The 17,363-nt window shown below is 42.3% G+C and overlaps 1 protein-coding gene across 1 annotated transcript in view; it reads left to right on the forward strand.

The window, feature by feature from the left end:
- The first annotated feature begins 4,417 nt into the window (after positions 1-4,417).
- The window catches only part of RAPH1 (Ras association (RalGDS/AF-6) and pleckstrin homology domains 1), a 90,130-nt gene continuing 77,184 nt past the window's right edge, over positions 4,418-17,363 (forward strand). Inside the window, 1 exon segment of the mRNA XM_057411712.1 lies at positions 4,418-4,520. Within this exon segment, the coding sequence (XP_057267695.1) occupies positions 4,509-4,520 (12 nt within the window). The 5' untranslated portion in view covers positions 4,418-4,508.

Consider the following 17,363-nt stretch of genomic DNA (forward strand, 5'->3'; position numbering starts at 1 on the left):
GCTGATTGCTTTGAGGGTCAAGAAGAAATGTTTTCTTGCTGTGTATTAGCTCTGATGATTTATTGAGATGTGTAAGGTGATGGTTTGAACTTTCATTGAAAGAAGTAATAATGAATGCTATAGGTAGATTAGTTGTTAGCCTGTATTATGGTAAGGTTGGCACTTCCATAAAAAGAGTATCAGTCAATAAACTTGTGATGAAGAGCAATTTCCCAAGCCAGGGACTAGTTTGGCACTGATGAGAGCAGAATCCAGACCTTGGCTATGAATGAGACTTCCCTTCTAACTGTAGGGAGGTAGCTTACTCTCTCTGCTTTAAATCATCACCTAAGAAATGATAAGACAGTACTTCTCTAGCTCTTAGAGGCATAATGAAGAGAAAGTGCATAAAGAAGAGAATGGTCATATTTTCATTCACAGCCATTCTGTGCTTTGGATTCAGAGCTGTCATCCCACTGTAAATCAGGAGTACTGTAGCTGGAATTAGTCAAGATTTCCTGATTTACATTGATGAAATGAGTTCAGAAAATGCTGTTTCCATTCCATGCTGGTGCTCCTGTGTTTGAACTGGTTTGAAAGGTGCATGCAAATAGCAGCACCTTTTCTTAAGAAGAACAGTAGCCCTGAGAAAGCTTAGCAGCCTTAACCTAGAAGATGAGTGGTTTTGTAGTGGAATATGCATCATGCTGACTGGCTTGAAAGCCCTGAAGTTCCTGTTCAAGTCTGCATTCTTATTATGGGATACTGTTGTCATTATACCTGTTGCTTTAAGGTCAGATCCTCTTCAAGATACTCTTGTTTACCCTGAACAGTGGATAAAATCCAAGAAAAAACATTTTTAACGTGTAGGATAGACGAACTGAATTATTTATGTTAATGGATATGGGTGCTATACCTGTTGCTAAGAAATACTGCAATACTTTGTCATAACTCCCATTTGGAATTGCCATTATAGCTAGCTGAGCAGCAATAGATACAGTGTAGGTTGAGCAAGTTATTGACGCACAGGAAAGGCTTTTTAATGATTTTGTACCTTGAACACTGTAGTTGGAGGGAAAAAAATGATAAAGAAGCATGTGGAAACAGTCAGACTGCTCTTCTGCTCATTAGAGCTGGTAGGGGTCACAGGCGCTCAAAGTTCCATGATGGGATATGCTGCATGCATATACAGATGCACCTACTTATGCACAGACGTATATAGTTTTCATTGATAGAGTTTGGATCAGACCCAGCTGGTCTTCACCAAAATGTGAAATGCCTACTGCACAAGTCACTGAGCTTTCTGGGGTCCAACAAAGCAATCAAGATGGGAGTTGGTGGGTTTTAATTTTGAACTCTTATATTCCCAGCCTTTGCCTCGTGTGTCCTTTATGGAAATTCCCCCAACTGCCTAATGATCCAAAAGCCTATGTAATCCTTATTTATGTTTTCTTATTCATAATTATTTAAATACAGTAAATAAAACCTTTGAAGGATTCAAAGTTAAGTTCAGCTGCTAACATTGCTTAGCTGTACTTAAAATTGAGATTGCTAGACAACATTTAGGGAGAAAGAAGAGTTGATAGCCCTGGAATGACTGCCCTAATTAAAAACAACAATCCATATTATCCTTACTTATTTGGAAGCAGATATACATTTAAACTGACCTTTTAACCTACTCAAAAGGCTTACCTATTTTTATTATTTCATTAGCTGTTAATTTTATTGGCAGAGGTTATGACTAAATCTTCTGTCTACCTTGAAAACCCTACGCAGCATGTACTGCAGGTATGTACTCTTTCCCTGGCCTGGGGGATGATTTTACATTACTAACTGACATCTGTAACTGTATAGTGGTTCTGCAGGATGCACATAGATCCAATCTGGTCCTCATGCTTAAAATGGTCTTGCTCTGATCTCTACCCTGCATTAAATTAACTGTGTTGCCTGTTGTCTGCTCAGGCTCAGGGCAATTTAGCAGGATTAATATAAAGAAGTAACAAATCCACATGCAAAAAAACAGAGTTTTCATTAGTCAGCTGCAATCCCTCTTTCCTTTTGATACAATTTCACAGTTGAGTGTATGAAGCTTTGCGCGCTCTGTGGCCATGCAGCTCCTGAGCTGTGGTGTTGAACGTGACTTGGTAGTGCTTCTGTGCTCGGTTAGAAACAGCTGGAGCTGCACAGAGCTACAGAATGAACCTGGGATGGCACACCCAAGTTGCTCCTTGTACTGCTCATGCATGCACTGTGCTTATACCCTGAATCTTGAGCTTGCTTTCTGTGGGAGGTGTTGTCATTCTAATCCCTTCAGGGTCACGGAGATCACCATGGAAGTATGGTGGGATTAATATAACCTGGAGATGCAATCTAAACCTTCTGATAACGTCAGATTCATAGTCACTGCCAGCTTACTCTCACTGCTGATGTTCAGCAAGTGCAGAACAGCACTGGAAATTGCAGTACTTATCACTTTTATTAAATAACGTGAGCCCAGACATTTATTAATTGTGGAATGTTTCCACAGACTATGAAACAGTGTAGCAGCAGTGACCTAGGATTTTGAATGGTTGGATTCAAGTTATTGTATTTGCAACTCCAGGCAGCCATTGTACTCTCTTGATGATAAACACATGTATTTTTACTCCACACTGATAATTTATAAAAGGAATTCAAAGTTGCACTTGAAACCACCTGATATTTCTGCATCCATTTGACCTCAGAGCGGCAGGGATATGGCTAAATCTCAGCATTTTATTGTGCTGTCCAGAATCTGGAAGTGATTTCATGCTAAGACTAAGTTATATAGCAAAGATTTCTTGCTAAATTCATTAGAATTGCAGGTGTGAACTTTCATCTTTCAAAAAGACTTAATTGTATGTACACATGAAAATCATTTTGTCCGTGTACTAGCTTGTGCTTTTAAAGGCTGCCTCTTTATGTTGCTTTTGACCTAGCTAATAACCTGTGTGCTTTTGCGTTAAGTGTTCTCAGTTATAGAAAATATTGTGCTTTAGCTGACTTAAGTGGTTAAACCACTTACAGACAAAACCCGATGCAAACCATGCCTATGTTCTGGTATGGTATGGCAGCAGCTCTAGGGAACAGCAGAAGTACCTTCCTAGCCGAAGGCAGCGTTAATGCCACCTCTCCTGTGCCGGCATCTCCCCCAGCAGTCCACGCAAAAAAACCCTCTATTTAAGGGAATCTCCTCTCGTACACCATTATTCGCAGTAGCACCCACGGTTCTACCCCGTTCTGTAAATAAGTTAAAAAAGGTGATCTCGGCCCTGGAGCTGCGGTACATCAGAATTAGGGGTAACTCCCAACGGCGGAGAGCGTGCCAGGGGCAGCCACTGCCGGCCCGGTGGGACATGAAACTGGGGGTTTCCGCAGCATTTGCCAACCTGCGGCAGACAGAAACCCCCGGTGACGGGACGGATAACGTCCGCCGGTGCCCGGACCGCACCGTACGCTCCGTGCAGCAGGCTGGCGGAGGCACGGCCGGCGCCTGCCGCCACCAGGTCCGGGCGGACCCGCTCCCCACGCCCTGGCAATGCGACCGCCTGGGCGAGCGCCAGCGGCCCCGGGGCGGCAGCAGCAGCAGCAGCTCTCCTCAGGGCTCCCTGCGCGCCAACCGCCGCTCGCGCGCCTAATCGCCCCAACGGCTACCCCGGCGCTGCGGGGTCCGGGCTGCCCCACGGGCGCTGGCGGTGGGCCCGGTGGGGCGGGGCGAGGTGCGGCCTGCGCGCCGGAAGTGAGCGGCGGGGAGGGGAGCTTGGAGCAGCGGCGGCGGGTGTTGGGGTGGTAGCGGCGTGGAGCGGGGTGAAGACTGTGCTGCCGGGTAGGGACGTGCTCTGGCGCCCGGGCGGAGCCGGTTCCGCGCTCGGCGGAAACGAGAAACGGGAAAGGAAGGGAGCGGCAGTGGGAACCGGTATCGGCGGCCACCATTAGCGGCGGGAGAAGGAGGAGCAGCAGCAGCAGCCGCGGGGGTCTGCGGGTGGAGCGGAGTCCGGGTGCCGCCGCCGGCAGCGAGCGGGAGCGTGCCCGCCGCCTCGCCCCTCTGTTTTGTCGGGGGCCGCCGTTGCCCGCCGGGGCTTCTCGGGAGCCGGGGCGAGGTGAGTGGTGGAGCCGCTTGTCGTGTGGGAGAGCCGGTGGGCGTCTGTGGGGCTATGCCGGGTGGGCAGGGAGCGGCGTTTCCTGCCGCTTCCCTCAGCCGGGCGGTGGGGCGGGGGCCGCTGAGGGACCGTTGCTATGGGGGGCTGGGCGGGGAGGACTTAAGCGAAGGAGTGTGAGAGGGGCGAGGATTTAACGGCTCGTGGTCTGTGTCTTGCGCCCCTCGCACGACCCGCACATCATCGGGTGATTTTTTCAAAATCGTGTTTGCAGTGCTGATGACTGGTGGAGGTTTTGCGTGCGTGTGCGTGGTTTCCCCACTCCCTGGCTCTTCCCCGTGTAAGGCATGCCTCGGAAGAGGCTGGGAAGTAAGCCGGGGATGCGCGAGGGATGTAGTCTGTGGTATCCAGACAATGTCAGCTTGGGTGAGTCTCCACCCTGTGGAGCTGCAGGCAGTCGAGTCCCCTGCACAGGCATTGCCCTGGCTCTCTGTGCCACCCGGGGAGCACAACATGCTGAGGTCCTTTCCTGGTGCAGAACGGGAAGATTAGTTTGGATTGTTTGTTACAATATCTTTATGTTTTGTTTTGTTTTTTTTTTTTAAATAAAAGCCTGATCTGAAGTCTTCTAAGCTTCTTAGCCATACGACTTAGTGAGGGCAGGCTGTTTTGTGAAGAACCTCCCCAAGGAAAGCTGGTGTCTGCATTGGTTCTCATGAGGATGCAGAGAGTGCTGTATTGGGGTTTGCATGGGGAAAATCACTGATGGGGGGGGGAAGGAGGAGTGTCTGTACACAGGAGTGTCACATGACCTGTGTAAAATACGTACAGGTATACTTGCTTTTCTCCTACATTAATGCTAGTGGTGTTAAGAAGCTTGTCTGTGCATTTTGGAAGGTTATGTTTTATTTTGGATTTGTTATCTTGTGTGGTAGAAAATAGTCACTTGCATGTTTGGGCACTTGCATTTTATCATTTTACTGGCATTTCAAGGCTGTTTATATTTTTAGCTGGTTATAGGTATTCAGCAGGGGACAAACAGCAGCATGTAGTGTAATTCCTCTTTTACTGGGGGAGTACAGGTAATCCTGGTTTGGCACAAGTATACTATTTCATATGGCTAATATCTTTACAGTGCCATTAATGTGTTGGAGGAATGGGGGACTACTGTTTTGTGAGACTGCAGAATTGCACCCACCCCACTGAAAAAAAGAAAGTCTCTTTTCATCTGTCCTCCTCTTGTTCCCCCATCCTCCAGACAGGGACGCATCAGCTTGTAAAACCCCTTTGAGGAGAAAAATTAATGTAGATGTTTACTGATGAATAAATTCAGATGTTTATTGAAACTATATGTCTAAGCCAGAAAATCTTCCTGTTTTGCTGTCTGTTTAATCAGCTTTCCTCTGCTGAAAATTTCCTGTTAAAATAGAGGTACAGAAAAATCACTTGCTAAACCATCTTGAAGAACAAAATTATAGGTCTAGATTCCAGTTCTAGATATTACGTTGCATGTAAGTTGTATAAAGATGTAGACATGTGCATTTTTAGTGTGCCAGTATCCTTTTTGGGTGGGTGTGGTGGATAGTGGAATATAGAGCTGGTTTTCTGCACCTGAGTTGCTGGTTTTTTGCATCAGTGAGTGGCAATCAAATTATCTTACAGAAATCCACATTAGAGGGGCTTTTTGCTTTCACAGAACAACGAGGTAAGTGGCAGTAAGGAATTTATTTATTGCCCTCCTACAAATTTCATTTTCAGAAAAGTATTTCCTTAAAATGGTTTTAAGACTCATGACATGCAATGAAGAGTCTTTCTACCACTGTTTCTCTGACTCAGCATGGGATGACAAAGATAAAAATATTGTTGAGATAAGTGACAATTTAGGAAAGCAATGTAGTTTAGCAGCTGTTAATCTATCAAAAGAATCCAAAAAATAATGTGAAATGGAACACTGACAAATTTTGCATAATCTCCAGTCCTCTTTCACTGGAAAATATCTTGAGACCACTGCCTTTAAAATAGTTTTTTTCCCGGGAAATAGTGCATTGACAGAAACTGTTGAACATCCTTGCAGGCTGTTCCTTTCTTATTAAGGTAAGCCGTGGCAGAACACCTGTGTTTTAAAGGAGTGTAGGAGATTTCTGTGGAAACTTTTGTAAGTAATCGTTCAATATGACTGATTTTAGGAGGCTTTATTTTTCAAGAGAGTGTCTCAGTTTTCTGAACATCAGAACATACGGATACTGCCTCGTTTCTCCCTCCTAACCACTGATTTATATTTTTTTTAGCTGTAAAGCTATTGTGTTTCTTCTGTCTTTGAATTTTGCAAGAATATGAACGTGTGCTCCTTTATCTCCTTCTTCAGCATCAAGATTTTTAATGAAATCAGATAGCTTTTCTAGCCAGAGATAGTTATTTCTTTGTACTCCTAATTGAACAGCTTCCTGCTGTATTAATCTGATCCATACTGGTCATAGAACCTGCCCTCCTTCTTCAAACTGTCTTTTGGCCATGGGAGGAGAAACCCCCCCATCTATCGAACTGGGACAGAGTTAAATCTGAGTGACTAAGCCAGTTAGGTAAATACTAAGAAGAATTGTGCTCAAGATCCCAGCTGTTAAGTAATTAGATCACATTCTTAATAGTAGAAAAATCCAAATCTCTTGCATTACAAATGAAGCCAGAAGTTGCAAAATAATAACACTGCCTTTTCTCTTACGATAAAAAATAGATTTATTACTTAATTTTCAAGTAGAGCTGAAATCATATACTTCACAGTTTCCCATTAACATCTTTTTGTACTGTGGACTCTGCTGATTAAATCTAGAACTTGTAACAGGTAGTTACAAAAGCCAGAAATACCAACTAGTATTTCAACCCCCAACAATAAACACTGATGGATGCTTATTTTCTGAGGTTTCATGCCCTTTCTCTGCAATTGCTAGAAGAAAACATATGTTGATTTACAGCTGAATAAGGCAATATCAGATAAACAAGTGTTACAAAAAGGGGCAGTCCTGATCTGTTTTATTGCTAAGGTTTAATAATGTGTAGAAATGACAGCAGACTGCTGAGTAGTCACTTTTAATGTATTTGTGTGGAATGTTAATTATGTTTAAGGAAATGTAATTTACGAAACCAAAATCGTGTATTGAGTAAGTTCTTATAAGGATTCAAAAAATACCTCTGTCATAATTGGCAGTCACAGATTTTTAATGAGTACACATGTTGAATGCTCTCCACCTTTAGGAATGTCTACAAGGTTAGGGAATGCCAGTGAAGAAACTTATACTATAATTGCCTGTTAGAATTGTTCATCAGATTGGCAAGGGATTTAGTTTCTTCTTGTTAATCTGCAAGCATTGTCATCACTTAAGAACTGTGTACATTGAAAATGGCATATTATTTTCAAGAGGTTAGTACTAGAAATTAGTAATAACTATCCAATTAAGCATATCAGTCCCTGTGCGAAAGACAGGTAAAATTCCATGATGATTCAGATTGCTAATAATCATCCTTGTAGTTGAAAATCTTATAAAGACTAAGAAAAGTATCTGCAGCATTCTTCTTATTCAACTTGATCCAGATACATTGGCTGATATTTTTTGACTTTTCTAAGAGTCAGTTCTCCAATTTGTCCTGAATAGTAACATTAATTATTTGCTAGGACAGGCTTAGTTGAAGTGTGTAATGTTAGATGTTACACAGAATAATATTTTTGAGATACATTTTTTTTAAAAGAACAGTCTGTTAATGAGCAGTTGAAATGTGTTGCTGTGTGAGCTGTCATGCTATTTGTTAAGATTTGTATGGAGGAAGAGGATGTACATGGGAATTTGAAACTGCCCTGGGGTTAAATATTAGGAAAATAATTTTTTGCCATCTTGTTTTGTAATGAGTCAGTTGAATGCTATAGAGAAGACTTGGCGGTAAAGAGGAAATTTCAGAGCTACTATAAAAATAGTTTTAAAACTTTTTAGTCATGGAACATAATTTTTATCTGTTACTTAAGTTCTAGTCTCAGAAATTGATCAGATTAAATTGAAGTAATCAGAAAGGTAATTTAATCTTCAGTGCCTCTGGTGTTTCTTTCCAGGAGAGCAGTGTGTAATGTGAAAGTTCTTATACAAAAATACTATATTGAGTCTGATGAGGGAGTTATGCGCAGCAGCAAAACTGTTATGATGTATTTATGTTTTTTGGCTAAACATTTTAAAGTGTTCAAGAACTAAAGCTGTTGCTGAGAAAAATGCACTGATGCTGCATACAGCAAATAAACACCATGAGGTTTGTTCTCATCTTGTGTAAAAATTATCTTAAATGTCATCTCTATTGGAATGTGAACATATTGTTCAAACTGTTTTATTTGACTTAATGAATGTTCTTTTACCGTGTAAGGGGGTCAGTACTCTTGTCAATATAAGTGTTTAGAATAGCAAATTGTGTTTGTATTATAAAACATAATGTTAAGCACAGATCCAAACCACTGTTTCCTACTGTTTATTAGAGCACAGTAGCTGATTTCTAGCAGATCAGGATCAGAAAGAAGCAGGATCAAGAAGTGACATCATTCTCCAGTTCTGTGGCTCTGAGCAGTTTTATTATTTGCCCCAGTATTACACTTTCACCTAAAAAAGTAATGGAGAAGTTAAATAGAGACCCTGATCATTTCTCTCAAATGCATGTATGAAGTGGAAAAATATGCTAAATAGAACATATATGCAGAAAGGGACTGGAGGGAGTCTAGTTGGCATCCTTCCTCCTCTCCAGAAGTTTACCCTTCAGAAAGCTTTGGGAGCAGTTGCATGCAGACTGTCAGAAATGTTTATTCATGTCATAGAGTTGAAGTCTAATGCCTGTTGCTAGCAGAGGATCCTTTGCTACTGCCAGTGCTGGTATTTCCTCATCTTGTCCTTCCCTTTTCCCACAGACCTACCAATTTGCTGTGTTTGTAGGATCTTTAGTGATTGCTGAACTATTGTGTGTTAAAAGTACTCTCAAAAAGAAGAGAGTAGTGAGATTTAATCCCTGTACATTCTGTGATCGGGCGGATGATGAAAGCGTCTGGGGCTCAAGTGATCTTCTCTTCACTCCTTCCATCTTCCATTGATGATGTGGGACGGAATGGGAAAATTCAGTCCATAAACGACTGGCTTCGAGACTGGTGCTGTAGGCAGGGCTTTGGATTCTTTGATAATGGCTGGTTTTATAGGGCACCAGGCTGGACAATGGCATGTGGGAAAGGTTTGTCTCACAGAGGCAAAAGGATGCTGGGGCATGAATTAGCAGGGCTCATTTGGAGAGCTTTAAACTAGATTCGAAGGGGGATGGGGTTGTAGCTGGGCTTGCCCCAGTGGGGCAGCACTCCAGAACTGATGAAGACTGGGAGGCCCCCTATAATCCTAGGGTGAAATCGGTGTGCTCAGCTCGCTCCCTGGAATGTCTGTACACCAATGCGCGCAGCATGGGAAATAAGCAGGAGGAGTTGGAAACCTGTGTTAAGTCAGGAGACTATGATCTGGTGGCAATTACAGAGACGTGGTGGGACAGCTCACATGACTGGAATATAGTCATGGAGGGCTATGTCCTCTTCAGGAAAGACAGGCCAGCCAGGAGGGGTGGTGGGGTTGTTCTTTATGTGCGAGAGTAGCTACAATGCACCGAGTTCTGTCCAGGGACAGATGACGAGCAAGTTGAGAGTCTGTGGGTGAGAATTAAGGGGCAGGCTGGCAGGGGCGATACTGCTGTGGGTGTCTGTTACAGACCACCAGATCAGGGTGAGGAAGTTGACGAGGCCTTCTACAGGCAGCTGAGAGCGGCCTCACAGTCACAGGCCGTGGTCGTCGTGGGGGATTTTAACTTCCCTGATGTTTGCTGGAAGGACCACTCAGCAACCCAGCCACAGTCCAGGAGGTTTCTCCAGTTTATGGATGATAACTTCCTCATGAAATTGGTGGATGAGCCAACCAGGAGAGGAGCACTGCTGGATCTCATCCTCACTAACAAGGAGGGTCTGGTCGAAGCAGTAAGGGTTGAGGGCTGCCTTGGTTGCAGCGACCACGAGATGGTGGAGTTCAGGATCTTGTGTGGTAGGACCAGTAGAATAGCAAGTAGAGTTGAAACCCTGGACTTTAGCAGGGCAAACTTTGGCCTTTTCAAGCAATTGCTAGGGGAAATCCCATGGGCAGGGCTGCTTGAAGGTAAAGGGGGCCAAGATAGTTGGTTGGCATTCAAGGATTGCTTTTTCCGAGCTCAAGATCAGAGCATCCCGACACGTAGGAAGTCAAGGAAGAGGGCCAAGAGACCTGCGTGGCTAAATAGGGAATTGCTGGGTATGCTCAAGTGGAAGAGGAGAGTTTACAGGTCATGGAAGGAGGGGCTGGCCACTTGGGAGGAATATAAGGCTGCTGCTAGAGGATGTAGGAAGGCAGCTAGGATGACTAAGGCCTCCTTAGAATTAAATCTGGTGAGAGGGGTCAAGGACAGCAGAAAAAGCTTTTTCAAATACATGGCAGATAAAACAACACCAGAGGCAATGTAGGCCCACTGATGAATGGGATGGGTGCCCTGGTGACAGAAGATACAGAGATGGCAGAGTTACTGAATGCCTTCTTTGTCTCTGTCTACTCTGCTGGAGGCAGTCCTGAAGAGCCCTCTACCCCTGAGACCTTAGATGAAGTCAGGTCAACGGAGCGGTTTGCCTTACTTGATGTGGAATGGGTTAGAGACCAGTTGAGCACTCTGGACATCCATAAATCCATGGGTCCAGATGGGATGCACCTGCGGGTGCTGAGGGAACTGGCGGAAGTCATTGCTAGACCACTCTCCATCATCTTTACCAAGTCTTGGGAAACGGGAGAGGTGCCTGAGGACTGGAGGAAAGCAAATGTCACTCCAGTCTTCAAAAAGGGCAAGAAGGAGGACCCGGGTAACTATAGACCGGTCAGCCTCACCTCCATCCCTGGGAAAGTGATGGAACACCTTCTCCTTAGTGCCATCTTAAGGCATATCAAGGATAAGAGGGTTATGAGGGGCAGTCAACATGGCTTCACCAGGGGGAAATCATGTTTGACCAATCTCTTAGCCTTTTATGAGGAAATAACACGGTGGATGGATGATGGCAGAGCGGTGGATGTGGTCTACCTTGACTTCAGCAAAGCATTTGACACAGTCTCCCACAGCACCCTCAGAGCTAAATTGAGGAGGTGTGGTCTGGATGATCAGGTAGTGAGGTGGGCTGTGAACTGGCTGAAGGAGAGAAGCCAGAGAGTTGTAGTCTATGGGGCGGAGTCTAGTTGGAGGCCTGTAACTAGTGGAGTGCCTCAAGGGTCAGTACTGGGACCGGTATTATTTAATATATTCATCAATGATTTAGATGAGGGAATTGAGTGTACTATCAGCGAGTTTGCTGATGACACTAAGCTGGGAGGAGTGGCTGACACGCCAGAAGGTTGTGCTGCCATCCAGTGAGACCTGGACAGGCTGGAGAGTTGGGCAGGCAATAACTTGATGAAATATAACAAGGGAAAGTGTAGAGTCCTGCATCTGGGCAGGAACAACCCCAGGTTCCAGTATAGGTTGGGGAACGACCTGTTAGAGAGCAGTGTAGGGGAGAGGGACCTGGGGGTCCTAGTGGACGACAGGATGACCATGAGCCAACACTGTGCTCTTGTGGCCAAGAAGGCCAATGGCATCCTGGGGTGTATTAGAAGGTGGGTGATTAGTAGGTCGAGAGAGGTCCTCCTTCCCCTCTACTCTGCCCTGGTGAGACCGCATCTGGAATATTGTGTCCAGTTCTGGGCCCCTCAGTTCAAGAAGGACAGGGACCTGCTGGAGAGAGTCCAGTGCAGGGCAACGAAGATGATTAAGGGAGTGGAGCATCTCGCTTATGAGGAAAGACTGAGGGAGCTGGGTCTCTATAGTTTGGAGAAGAGGAGACTGAGGGGTGACCTTATTAGTGTCTATAAATATATAAAGGGGGAGTGTCACGAGGACGGGAGCCAGGCTCTACTCAGTGGCAAACAATGATAGGACAAGGGGTAATGGGTACAAACTGGAACACAAGAGGTTCCACTTAAACTTGAGAAGAAACTTCTTCTCAGTGAGGGTGACAGAACACTGGAACAGGCTGCCCAGGGAGGTCGTGGAGTCTCCTTCCCTGGAGACATTCAAAACCCGCCTGGACACATTCCTGTGTAACATTATCTAGGTGTTCCTGCTCTGGCAGGGGGATTGGACTAGATGATCTTTTGAGGTCCCTTCCAATCTCTAGCATACTGTGATACTGTGATCCAGTTTACAGCAGGATCCACAGCATGCTGGACTAGTAAAGTTGAAGGGGTAATGAGTTGTGATGAAAGGTTCTACCCTTGGGGAACTATTGAGAGAGGAAGAGAAGCTACATCCTTGTGTACTTTTTCCTAGATCACAATTATTTGGTTTTATATCATGTAGTTTTGCAAAATTAAAGGTGCTTTTATCTCTGGGTTGTAAAAGCATTTTTAAAAATAAAGAAGAACTAACAGGCTGTTATTTGCATCTTGTGAGTATTAAAAGGCAACTGTTCAGGGCTTCAGAGCCTGTTATAGGAAATAATTTGCACCTTGATTTTGTAAATGAATTTGTTTTCATATCTAGATGACAAATGTTATCTGTACTTACTTAGGCAAGATGGTTTACAAAACTGAGGTGGGTTCTAGCTCAATATTGAAAACAGTAAGTTTTTCAAGACATTTCCAAACATCTAATGAGAGAGACTGATTTTTGCAGCCTAATGATGATCTTCCAAAGGTGAAATTGGCATGGGAAGCTTATTAGTTTTGCGGAAATACTATACTTGCATACTGACTGCCTTCATTTTAATCTTGTGTTTTTTTCTGCTTTCTGTCAAAGATCATTGCTTGTTACTCCTTTATGGTTTAGAACAAGAGGTATTGAATCAAGTGGAAAGTACTGTAACAAAAGTGAAATTGTTTCATTATGATTATGACAGTGTTCCATCTCATCTCATTGGCTAGGAATACATGAAGAAAAGTTAAACTCCAAAGTTCTTAATTTGTGTGAACTCTGTGTCTGCAAGGGCATGCCACCCTGTGTGAAATAAATGGCATATCTACTCTAGCTTCTTTCAGAAGTGCGGACAGTGTTCTGTTGGGTGTATGTTACTGATGGATTGTGACAGGACTTAAAATAAAGCCTCAGGCTTTGGTATTGCCCTGTTGGCTATTCCTAGGCAGTTTCCCACTCATGGTTGTTTTCGATTTCATCCTGACTTGCCTAGTTCGTGTCTGTGTAGTGATGAGGCATCTCACATAGGATTTTTGATTCCATGCCAGCAGCCAAGCATTCCAAGCTCTCTTTATTTATCCATAGTAATTTTGCTTCCTGCTTTTCTCCTTGCTAGAAGGACCACTGTGATCTTGTTGCACCATTTAAAATTGAGTTAATCATTGTTGGAATCTGGTTTAATATACCAGTGCAAGTTTGGACTTCCCCAGGTGTCTGTAATCATTCTTCTTCACAGGTGACTAAAGAACTTTTACACAAATGTGTTTTATAGTGCCTTAAAAAAACCCCAAAACCTAAAATGAAGAAACTCCTTAAGTTGTTCTGAGCCTTTAAAGAAAAATGCCTTACAGACCTCTGTTCTCCAAGGAAGTTGTTACCTATCTCTTTAATGCATGACTTAAGAAAGTGATCTTTTACTTGAACATGTAGTTCTGAGCCTCTCAGATGGAAGTCTGGTTGATTGCATGCTATTTGCCGAAAAGCATTCTGCGAGTTTGTTGTGTGTATCAATGAACAACGTTTCCAGTAGTTTAGATTTTAGTTAACAGTAGCTGTGTCTGAGGGCTTAAGAAAAGCACTTACATCTACTAAACAGTGCCATTTTATTTAGGAGGGGCAAGGGGTAAAAGCCTGTAATTTCCACTCACTATTGACTTCACAAGATGACTAAAACTTGTGAATTCCTTTGATTATCTCTGAGTACAGAGAGAAGAACTCTATCTGGGGCTGGGTAACAAGATCACTTTTTCTGTCCCCTCTACTCAGGTATGTCTATCAATAAGTGACTTAGTGATGTCTTATGATCAGTTCTGTGAAACTGAAAGGCTATTTAACAGATTGATGTGAGTGCCAACAATAAATTCCTGCCCAAGGAGGAATTTAAGGAATTATTTTCCTAAAGAAATATTCAGTTGTTCTGGATTAGAGACCTCAGAAATTCTTTCTGTAAGAAGCATAGCAGAAGTGAGAAGTCTCATTTTCAGCAATTACATAGAAGGGGAGCCCCATGGAAAAGTGTGGATGTTGTCTTCCCTTCTGGCAGCTGGCAGAGCAGAAAATTGAAGCAATAGGGAAATGAGTGAAATTTTTAGGAGGAACCACATGTCCACATCACAGTTCTATTTGTGCTTGCTATCCTAGTTAATGAAAATCAAACACTTTCTTGTTAAAATGGAAAACAGCCCCCCCCCCCAACCCAGTCAAGTGTTTGTGATTAGCTTGAATGAGACGTTGTTTTGATATTGTTTATTCCTATTTAGCTTGAATCTGTAAAAAAATAAATAAATTAAGGTCCTCAAAACCAACAACAAAAAAAAAACCAACAACAAAACAAAACCTTGTAATGAGAAATCTTAAATTAGCTTTCATCAACTGGAATGGAATATTCCTGGCATGACTAGTGTGTGTTGTGGGGTTCAAAGTCCAGTGTAGAGCAAACAAAGTATTTTCAGACTCTGCACTTTCAACTTCAGTGGTGTTTCATTTCTGAAATGTGATGACTTGGGTGTCTCTTTTTGAAAAGAGGTGTTACTTAATCTTAATTCTCCTGAATTACCTGTTACACCCAGATGTTTGGGGGATGATTTTATGTGTGTGTCTGTTTGGGGACTAGATCTTCTGAAAGTATTTTAAGTTTGTGTGGCCTTTAATTTAAAATGCACGCAGTACAGGAAAAAAAACATTATCACCTGACACAAATTACTGTGATCTAATGTACAGACTGTCTGCTGTCATCGTCATAAAAAGAATTTAAACTGAACTGCTGTTGCTTGCTTTCTGGCTTAAAGACTGATTTGAGTGCACTGCATAAGGAATATTACTGCATTATCTGTGACTTTTCAAATTGTTCCACATATCTAGTACCTTCTGATGATTGTTTTCCATTAATTCTTGTAAAGTGTGTACTTTCTTACTTCAAAGATGATAATACAAATTATGACCCTGTATAACATGACAGTGGGCCAACCTCATGTCTTTATGCTGTAAAATAAGTGCATTTGCATTTGACAAATGAGAAGTGAATCAGAAAACTAATAATATAGGTCTAAAGTGTTTATAAAAGAGGAGAATGCATTAAAGCAGTGTCTTCCTAAGACTTGACTTAGTTTCTTGATTTTGTAGAGCATAACCCCCCCCTGCCTTCAGAGCTTGGATTCCACCTCTCCATTTGTATTTTGTATTTATTTATTTATTTTAATCTTGAAGGTACATGGTCTTTCTTTGGTTGAAAATGTACCTCACCTGAAACTAGAAGGCCAGAGCTTTTTAGTTTTTTGTATTTATGTTCATTATTCACTTTCTAAGTTTAGTCTGGCATACTCTTCAATACAACTCTCCACAGGCTAGGAGCTTGTAAGTGCAACTTTTCTTTATATATGATCTGGTAAAATATGATAAAATGTTACAAGATATAGGTATGTCTTGTGTAGTATGTTGTTCCAGTTAAAGCTGCCTAAATCTTTATTTTTCTACTTTAGACTGACTTGAAAAGCAAGATAAAGGGCCAGTTGCTCTCTTATGAAAATGTTAAAAATTGCAGCTGACCTTATGTTGTCTGCATTCTTTTTGCCTTCCAGTGTGGATTTAAATATTCGGCTTTACAACTGCTCATGCTTTCTCTGTGTTATGATGAGCTGTAAGGGTTGAGAAGGCATGGCCTATTGATAAATTCAGCAGCTGCTTCTTCATTCCTAAAATGACTTTTGCTGCACTGCTTTCCTTGAAATGTTGGTGTTTTACCATGATTCAGGCAATGTTATTGTAGGCATATGGAGCTAACATGTATTCGAAAGTAGGGCTTTCTTGGTTTTGCAGTTTGAAATATATTGGCTTATATATGGCTATATATCTGGGTACTGTATATAAAGTATGCATCTTGAATTGTCACTTTTTATCATGGCAATTTATTCCAAGACACTCAGACTGAAGTATTGAACTTTTTTGGAGTACAGTGAAAGCCACTGTTCAAAACAGTGGTATATAGGGTATGAAGTTGTTTTTTTAAGAGTTTGGAATACATAGGTAGTTAACCAGTTAAAATATTATATTATTCATTCACATTTTGAAAAGAAGATACAAAATTTTGCATGACATGACTCATGGATAACTGTAAGTAAGTGTCAGTGCTGTGATGGAGTCATCTATTAAACTAAAGAACACTACTTTGGAGGGGGAGGGTATTGAAGGTCCAGTAAAAGAATCCCTTTATTTACTTAATATTTCTTTTGTAATTTCTGAAGTTATGCTTGCTTAATTGCTTCCTTGTGATTGGTAATACTTCACTGGTGGTGGCAGCAGGGGTAGCAGCAGTCCAGACCTGTGTGCATCAAGAATTGTTTATATAGTTACATGGAAGTAGTCTGAACACAGGTTTGAGGCTTGTATTTCAATACCAGTAAATAGTGATGATTTCACTATCATGAGGTGTGCATGCTGTAGCCTGGTATTTAATGGAATACAAAGATATGGAATACAAAGATATGTAGTTTTCATATTTTTATTGCCATTATGCTTAATACGTTTTATGAATCACGCTTAGATAATCTGTAAGTAACTCTGATCTTTCCAAAGATGGGCAAGATAAGCACTGAAATTATATCCATGACTTTGCATTCTGTAAAAAATATTGATTTGTGCTCTCTGTGTATTGCTGATCTTTTATAGTTTCTTGAGGAATAGGACATTATTTAAAATGATGAAGTTCGGTCTGCCGCAGAGGAAGCATTATATTATGGATTAAATGCTGTCCTTGTCGTCTTTGAACCACACTTTTTCAGCTGTCTTGTTACATGCATGCTTTTTTATTTTGTACAGTCTTCCAGTTCTCTAGTTGAGTTTCAGACAACGAGTAGTTTTGAAAGCTGTACGTGTAGTGTTCTTGCCCTGTTTTGGGGTATTGGTCCTGGAATGGTTGTTTCTGAAATGCTGATTGGTTTGAAACTGGATAGGTAGCAAGATCCTCTTTTTGTTGTGTTCAGTTCC

This window comes from Pezoporus wallicus, unplaced genomic scaffold (assembly GCF_028554395.1).
Source record: "Pezoporus wallicus isolate ANWC-B61680 ecotype Strahan unplaced genomic scaffold, APGP_CSIRO_Pwel_v1 contig_6732, whole genome shotgun sequence".
Lineage (NCBI taxonomy): Eukaryota > Metazoa > Chordata > Aves > Psittaciformes > Psittacidae > Pezoporus > Pezoporus wallicus.